Source organism: Anser cygnoides, chromosome 13 (genome assembly GCF_040182565.1).
Source record: "Anser cygnoides isolate HZ-2024a breed goose chromosome 13, Taihu_goose_T2T_genome, whole genome shotgun sequence".
Lineage (NCBI taxonomy): Eukaryota > Metazoa > Chordata > Aves > Anseriformes > Anatidae > Anser > Anser cygnoides.
In genome coordinates, this window is record NC_089885.1 from 20,330,777 (window position 1) to 20,339,187 (window position 8,411).

The 8,411-nt window shown below is 44.3% G+C and overlaps 1 protein-coding gene across 6 annotated transcripts in view; it reads left to right on the plus strand.

Annotated features, from left to right (window-relative positions):
• LOC106042987 (fibronectin type-III domain-containing protein 3a-like) overlaps nt 1–4,365 on the plus strand; it is a 46,216-nt gene extending 41,851 nt beyond the window's left edge. For all 6 annotated transcript variants that reach the window (XM_067005113.1, XM_067005114.1, XM_048079944.2 and 3 more), the window contains 3 exons: nt 357–523; nt 727–848; nt 1,761–4,365. In XM_067005113.1, coding sequence (XP_066861214.1) covers nt 357–523; nt 727–848; nt 1,761–2,078 — 607 coding nt within the window. In that variant the 3' untranslated portion in view covers nt 2,079–4,365. The remainder of the gene's footprint in view (nt 1–356; nt 524–726; nt 849–1,760) is intronic.
• The last annotated feature ends 4,046 nt before the right edge of the window (nt 4,366–8,411 follow it).

Here is an 8,411-nt window from a genome sequence, read left to right on the forward strand (position 1 = left end):
AGATAATCAGAGCACTAAAGATGCTACAATTGCATTAAAACTTCGTGTCAAGTTTTTTAAGACCATTTTAAGTATTCTCACCTCTGTTTGCACCAGTAAGTTATTTGGGCATCCCAAAGTTTGCCACTTAGTGTGCGTTTTTGCATCCCATCTTTCAACCAGAAGTGCTGTCAATAGCTGTTACACTAGTATTTACTTGCAAATAGTAAATTCAGTATAGTATTTTCACTACTTTTGTAATAAAGTTAGATAGAAAAATATTCACCGAGCTCATTTACAATATCGATGTACAAATTTGTAGTTACTGAGTAATTCTAATTCGTATATATTCTGTTTTGTTTTGTTTTGTTTTCCAGGTTTGTTACTGTTTATAGTGGTCCTTGTCATACATACAAGGTGCAGAGACTCAGTGAATCCACTACGTACTATTTTAAAATCCAGGCATATAATGATGCCGGAGAGGGAGAGTTTTCTGAAGTTTACGCTTTCACTACAACTAAGTCTCCACCCGCATCTCTTAAAGGTGAGCTTACACTGCTCTAGAAACCTCTGCAAGCCATGTTTGTAGTAAGTAGAATGCTAAAACCTGACTCTTCTCCCAGTGAGACCTCTCCATGGCCATTGTGGGACTAAACAGAAGCTGGCGATCTTATGTAGAGATTTTCTACGTTGGTAGAGACCATTATTCTCTTTTTCTAAAATAACAAGAAATCACTTTTTTTCTAGCACCCAAAGCAAATCAGCTGGAAGAAAACACTTACGAAATCACATGGGAACCTTTACAGCCGATGAAAGGAGATTCCATTGTTTACATCCTTCAGCTTGCTGCTGGGAGAGAGTTTGATCAGGTACCTTTTATTTAACAAAATGAACTTGAGGCGTTTTACTTAAGGAAAAAAAATTCCTCTAAGGATTGTTTTGATTTTTTTCTTAACCAAAGGGAAGTAAGTTATTCCCAAGTACACTGCAGATACTGTCTCCTTTGTTTAGCTCACTTTGGAGATCTGTTCAAAGGACAGCTTTTGCCTGTCTTCATGCCAGTTGTGCATTTTTAATCACACCCACAGGAGGATGTCACTACAGACTGTAAGTTCAGGCAAATACGGGTGGGCAGTCTTTTCAGAGTGTTGTTCTGAAGACTAACTTAGTTTACACAATTGTATGTTTTCTTCAGTTTGTCGTTTTCATTAGCAGGCAAGTTTCTGCTGCTTCTACTCTTTCTTTCAAGTAGAAGCACTTAATTGGAAATAATCTCTAAGGCACACATCATAATGTTTCAGTTTTGTTTTGTCCCTTTGGCTTGTACTGTAGAAGAAAATGACTACAAAGGCAGGCTTGAGAGTCATTGGGAGAGTTGCTTGGGGGTTTAACACTGTTTTACCCAATTTTCTCAGCACTTCCTTTGGCTCTTTGGATTCTTAAACCATAGTCTGTGGCATCACTGTCTTTGTTAGTAGTGGACATCACTTGCCCGACATTTGCGGGGGAATTATACAGACCTATAGTTCTGCAGAACTATATATATTTTTTTTTCTGAGTTTTGAAATGTAGGTCTGTCAGTGTGGAGCACTGTAAGAAGCTTTGGAAAGTGGATCATAAATTCTTCAGAAATAAAAGCTGAGATTTCATTAAGTTGGCTTGGGGAGAAAGACTTCAGGCCACATCCAGTGCTGCCTGTGCTTGTAAAGCAGAATGGGAAGTATAACTTAATGTTTGTGAGATGAATCCCATCTAAAGTGGTTTCTTCTTCTTCTGCCTAGGTATACAAGGGACCAGAGACTTCCTTCCGTCTCACAAGCCTGCAGACAAACTGTGAATATCGGATCAGAGTCTGCGCTGGCCGTCAGTCCCAAGACTCTACTGGATCCCAAGAACTGTATGGACCTTACAGTCCCAGTACAGTATTCTCATCTCAGAAACAGGAGCTGGTTCCGCAGTGTGCTGATTTGACAACAGAGCTGGCAGAGAGTAAGAAGACGTTGCGTGAAGAGCGCTTCATTGCTATCGTTCTTCTTTGTGGGTTTGCAGTGGTTGCTATTTTATTTGCTGTTGTTATTCAGTACTTTGTAATCAAGTAGACGAGAGCTTATTCAGTACTCAGCTTTTTGTACAGAAGCTATTTCGGGTATTTATGGTTAGTTCTAATTAAAATCCTAGGTGGGGATGTATAGATACATGCATTTCCACTTTTGCTGCTGGCTAACAGTGAGGCTGGGTTGGCAGATCCTTTCCAAATACTGAACACAGATTTCTTGTAGAAAGGGTAATCCTGGGTCCTCTGTAATCAGGGTTAGCTGTTAATAAAACAGCAAAAACTGCCTTATCATGCACACGGGTGCGTGTGCACATTCTTCCTCTCTCCGAATTCAAGCGGGGCCTTTGGCCAGTTAGAGAGAGAAGGCGTTACTAGAGCAAGTCCTTTTCAAGTACAACTAGACCAGTGGTAGTCGATCAGCAGTGTTTAATCAGGTATCGTTGTAGTTTGGTATACATGAGATACAGCAGCACAAATGCTTAAGCTTAGAGCAGTACTGTATTGCAAGACATTACTAGAGCATACCACATTTAATATACTGTAGAAGGAAAGCAGAATATTGACTTTGACTTAGCGATATTACTACTTTACAGTTATTTTAATATTTTGGATTCAGTAATAATCATTTCAAGCGTTAAAGTAGAGGGTGCCAGCATTTTTAGAATTTTAATCAAAATGCTAGACAAAATGTTAGCAGGATGTAATGTACATACTGCAATTGCATTCGTATGTAACGTTGCAGAAAAGGCCCCTTTTGTATTGTACATTTCTGAATGAAATGCTTTCTGCTGTTGGTGAGCAGTTGTTGGCCCAATCCACATTTCACTCTCAGTGCCTGAGAGAAAAGTAATTTCCTGTGCTTCTGATTAAATCTTTGCAGTGTTTTCAGAAAAGCACAGGTATTGTCTTTAAGGAGAAAGAGTGCATTTATGATAAATGTTACACTATTTGGCTCAAACTGAGCAAATGTTTTTGTACTATTATTAACCTAAAAATAAAAGTTCAAACTGCTTTTGGATGCCCTTCTATCTTAATCTGAATTATCAAATTGTACATGAAAGAACTCTTTTTAGATAACATTTGTACAATGTTTTAAATGACTTGCTATCCCAGTGGTAGCAGCTTCACATTCCATTGTTTTCTAGATGGGAATGTTCAGCCTGCCATGAACTTTCTGAAACGCGTCATGTTTGTCTGGGGGGTATTTTTTTGTGGACACTGTGCACTACATATGACTGTTCTTGTTAAATCTGCTTACGAGTATCTAAAGGCGAGCCTGACGGCTCTCTTGTTTTTATCAAAGATTTTGAAAGCTGGAACTCGCAAGTTTAGAAAAAGTTTCAGAATGGGTCTTCCTGATAGCATTGAAATATGCCCTAGAAAGGCAGATTTAGCGTTATTTTTGCAAAGACTACGGCTACACTATATACATCAGAGCGATGCACCTGTACGTGGAATGTTGGATGTGCTAGTGCTACAGGCTAAGTATTTCCAGTAATTAATCACTTTAAGGGTCTTTCTCCTATGGCAGTTGATGAATAATGTTGCGTTATAGTTTGAGGCATTGTGTTGTATTTCAGATGTGGAAAACCTAAATTATGACATAGTATCGCTTAATACTCTTAAAAGTAGATTTATGGTGCAATCTGAAATTAATCTTTTCAAAATGTACTCTTCATTTTGTACTCTATTTATTTTGATTAAAAGTCCTGGAAAATGTATGTTTGAATGTATTGTTCTACTTGTAGCAGAACTTTAAGTTAATCATTTATTATATCATAGAAATCTCTCCCTCCACTGTTCGAAAGAGTTTTATACAGATATTAGTGTCTTTAGTTTGCAGAAGGGTTTACAATCTGTCTTTCTCTTCATAGTCTACTTTTAGTAAATAAGACTGCCTTCAGCAAATCTCTATTGCCAAAGGGTTACTTCTTTAACTCTTAGAACGAAGTTTGTAGAGATTTATTTGGCAATACTTTTTCTGATAATTTTAAAAGATAAATTAGAATTGCGAAGTAAATACTAACAAGTCATGACTCCTAAAAAATAAAATAAAGTTCCTCTGTAATTGCCACAAAATATTTGTGTTTCCAGAAAATATACTGGGAAGCCTGCCGTAATACCGATTTTACATCAGCTATTATCCATTCCAGAACGATATACCCTAGTGGCATTAATGTATTAGGTATCTTCATTTTTCTTGTATTGTAATTTTGAGGTATCTCAAACTTATGTTAAAGCTGCCATGCATTGTATTACTAAATTGTAACTATCAAATAGATAATATATTTAATACAGCCAATAAATAATACAAATGTATTCAAATTTGACTACCGGGTCGCATGTTTTTGTGGATTTTAACTTTATTCAGGACCAGTCATTCGTACAGCGTGTAATTTAAGCTGAAGAAACATGTTTAGCGTGGTTGCTGAGTATCACGAAGAGCTGTCTTTAAAGCAGTCATTCTGGATGAAGAGTTGTTTGAAGTGCACAACTTAAACCTGTCTGGTTGCCTGCGTTGTGTCTGTGGATGAGGAAGGTGTGCCAGGCAGGTGTCCCGGAGGGTTTTGACGACTTGAAAATCAGGGAAAGATGCACACCCCTACCACCCGTGCCCCCAGTCTGCTGCACCTCTGGGGACGAAAACTGGCTGCTGTTTCTCAAACCATTACTTTTTTTTTTTTTTCCTCTTTACATTGGACGAGGAAGAGGACGCCAGGTGCCAGCCGGGCAGGCATTTTCATGCAGAGCAGGAACGTGCAGATTTGCTTCTTTTGTCCAATTATTTTTGTCCAAACTGCAGTGGATTTATCACTGCTTAAATTTCATCACATGCCATGAAGGGTGCATAGACACCTGTTCCCTAAAGAATAGCTTTATCTTGCCTTCAGGACTCGGCGAGAGAGGGTGCAGCGGTGCTTGCTGAGTGCAGAACCCGGCCTCTCAATGACATGATTGCAGCTGGTGGTGCTCTCCTGCTTCTGTGAGCCTGCGGCACTAAATCCTGTCCAAATGACGAGTTCAGTCCCTTGCAGGCTGTTCTTCCTCTGAGGCTGGTGCAGGGACGCTGAACAGCAGGTGGTTGAAAACAGGCTGAGATTCAGCACTTCCAGTGGGTAACAGGAGCTCTCTGCCTTTGTAAGGAAACAACTTTCCCAGCAGGCTGTCACCATTTTCCACCCGAGTCAGCACAATGAGGTTTTACTCCCCTTTAGAATGAAGGGGGAGGAATAGGAAAGAGTGTGAACTCCATCTCTGTAGTTTAAAAGCAGGTCAGGCAAACATCACCAGGTGTAGCACAGGAGTAGCTGATCAGAGGACTGGCAGGGAGGGGGGCTCGCATTTCCTGCTGTTCCTTGCCCAGCTTTCCTGCATGCTTCTTCATTGCCAGCTCCGCTGCTGGTGTGTGGGCATGGCCTGCACGCACAGCCTGGCCTCTGCTACAGAAGCAATTTCTGATGAGGCTCTGCAAGGTAGGTTTTTTAGCACAATGCTGTCCTCTTGTTTCTAAGAGATGTCTGGGCACCAAACTGCCATTTCTTGAGCCCTTTTTTGTGAGGTCAGGCAGGGCTTGGGACAGCCCCTGGTGATCTAGGCTCTGTATTTGCCTGCTTTACAAACAAGGGAGAAGGCGAATGCCTTCTATCTGCTGCTTCCTGCCCTTGCAGTCTCCCAAATCTCCTAAAATATTACAAACATTTCTCAGAAAATGTGTGGTGAGAAGCCAAAAGGATAGCCTTATAGCCTTCCAGTCACCATGTCCAGAATTTAGGCAGATTTTAACCCACAATGCAGGTGGCAGAATGCTTAGGTTGCTAGAATTAAGCCAGTATGGGTTCTGCCGGAGCTCTCTGTCATGCAGCACAGTTTCTGAGGACATCAGTTGGAGCTGTTTGATTTCTTGTGGCTGTTTCCCATGCTGCCCGTCGTGCTGTAATCCATCTTCCTCTGTCTACACACCGACCGCTAGTGATGCTGCATGAAATATGCACCCTTCGCTCCGCTTTTCTCCTTAACCTGCAGGAAGGTGCCTGCACTTACCAGGTGGGTTAAAACTGTTCTTTGATAGGGGAAATTTAATCAGCCCTTTTGGGCCAGTTCCACAACTTTCTGTGTTTACTAAGGGCCCTTCCCACTTGAGCTCCGCCTCAGCAGATGCCACAGAGTGAGAAATTACTGACTGCTGTGATGAGCTCATTAAGTTAGGATGGGAAAGCCTTTATTTGAGAACACGTCTTCAAAATGAGACAATCTGACATTTAGCCCTAATTTACTTTCCACTTCAGAAGAGATCAGAGATTATGAGCTGGAAGCACCAGTGTGGGGGAGGCAAGGGGAAATGGGGCCAGTGCTAGAGAAAACAAGGGAAGACTCCGGGAAGCTGGAGGTTATCTGCTTGTGGCAGGAGAGAGCAGCGATGCTCAGCATCAGAGACACTGCAGTCATTGCTTGGTTTGACAGCAGGATGTGTCCTGCCACGCTCCTCAGAAATTCCTCCATAGCTCAGGAACTTGGCTGCTGGATGAAGTGAGTGGGGTACCCAGTACAAAATAAGCCTCTTCTCTTCCATCCTCCTTGGACTTCTACTCTTTGCAGTTTTTCTTGTCTGAAGAACTATTCAAAAGCCAGCATATTGCGGAGCCAAATACTGTGGGATTTGAGCTTAAAAGGTCAGTGCTGAACACAGTCACTGCATTATGTTGACAGAGCTTTGGTTTTAATGTTAGCAGGATTTCTGCTGCCATTTCCAAGAGGCAGTAGCACTGGCTGTTTTTTTTTTGTTTGTTTTTTGTTTTTCCCCAAGACATTTAGACACCCCAATACCTAAAAAATAAATAAATAAAGCTGTCTGTGTGCAAAGGCTGTGCTTTGCTGCACCTTAAACACCTCTAGAAAAATCTGTCGAGAAATCCCCACCACCTGACTCTGTTGGTGGGGATTTAAACAGCACGCTATGGGCAGTGCATGGGCTGAACAATGTGTGGCTGTCGGCCCTATTTATTCGAGCAGATCGCTCCCAGCTGGGAGACAGTCACCTCGGATGAATGTCCCCAGTTCAGCGGTGACAGACGGAGGAGCCAGCGCTCGGCCTGGCCACACCGTGACCCAGTTTCCTGTTTTGTAATGCTGAAAGAAACCTCAGTGTCTGGGCAGAGATGAACGGTGACTGCTCTTTTATTCGGCCAGCATGTGGAGCGCCCACAGCGAGCTGAACACAGGCATTCATAGCAGTGCCGGGGCCCGCGTGCCCCAGAGGACTGGTGGTGAGGAGGAAGCGTTCGTGGCCAAGCAGCCCCAGTCCAGCTCAGCAGCAGATCTGTTGCAGGCAGTGGCTGCTCAGCTGCCCACACAGAAGGTACTTGTGGCCTCGGGGACAAATGTCTCCCTTGGGGAATCCTGCTCTCTGCATCTTCTCCTGGCCACAGCTTTCCACGCTGCAAGTAGCCACAGCTCTCAATCGTGCTGCTCGGCCTGAAAAGTTGCTTCTTGTAGTGGGGCTGCCTGGGGAGCACGGTGACGGCCGGGAGGGGAGCCCCTTGGGTCCAGAAGGGCCTCGGGCTGCTCTCTGAGGTAAGCCCAGAGCCAATCGGCAATACGAAGTACCTTGCTTTTCTAATGCATCGGGAATAAATGGCAGGGACAGCAGATGGCCTGATGATGCCGAGTTTTAACTTAATCCACAGCCTGTGTCTTGTCTGTGGTGGAAAAGCTCCCCTCCCCCTCTTTCCTAAAACAAGGGGAAAAAGTGGGTTTTGTTTGTTGTCTAAGGTCAGTGTCTGGAATTCATCCTTCGTTCCCTCCTAGCAGGATGTTTTTGTGTAATACACTATGACTCATGAAAGTCAAATGACTTGGACTACAATGCTACAGTACTTCCAGCCAAAGAGCCGCAGCAGCAGCAGCATTCTGGCCGTTTGCACGTCCAGCACTGGCGCTGGCACGTGCTAGATGCGGATTTACAGCTCCTCGAGCCACCATGGCTGCTGTGGGGCTGCCTCTGCCCTCCTGAGAGCAAAGGGGCCCGTGCCAGGCCCATCCCCTCTGCAGCAGACCTGTGGCGGAGCCCGTCCTGCTCACACAGGGCCACGTCATGCCGTGCCTGAAGCACCCGCACCCACCGCCGCAGCCTGCAAGCAGCTCGGGCTGACAGGCGGCTGCTTGGGCTGCGTCCAGGCTCTTTCCGAAGGGCCTTGTGCCAAAGTCCAGGCTGTGTCCAAGCAACCGCGCGGGTGTTGCGCTTTTGGGGTCCCCGTGGGGCCGCGCTGGCAAGCTGCTCCCCACACCCAGCGCACGGCCGCAGCTCGACACCTGCCCTGCTGAACCCAGCACGCCTGCCCTGCTGAACCCAGCACGGGGACACCTGCCCTGCTGAACC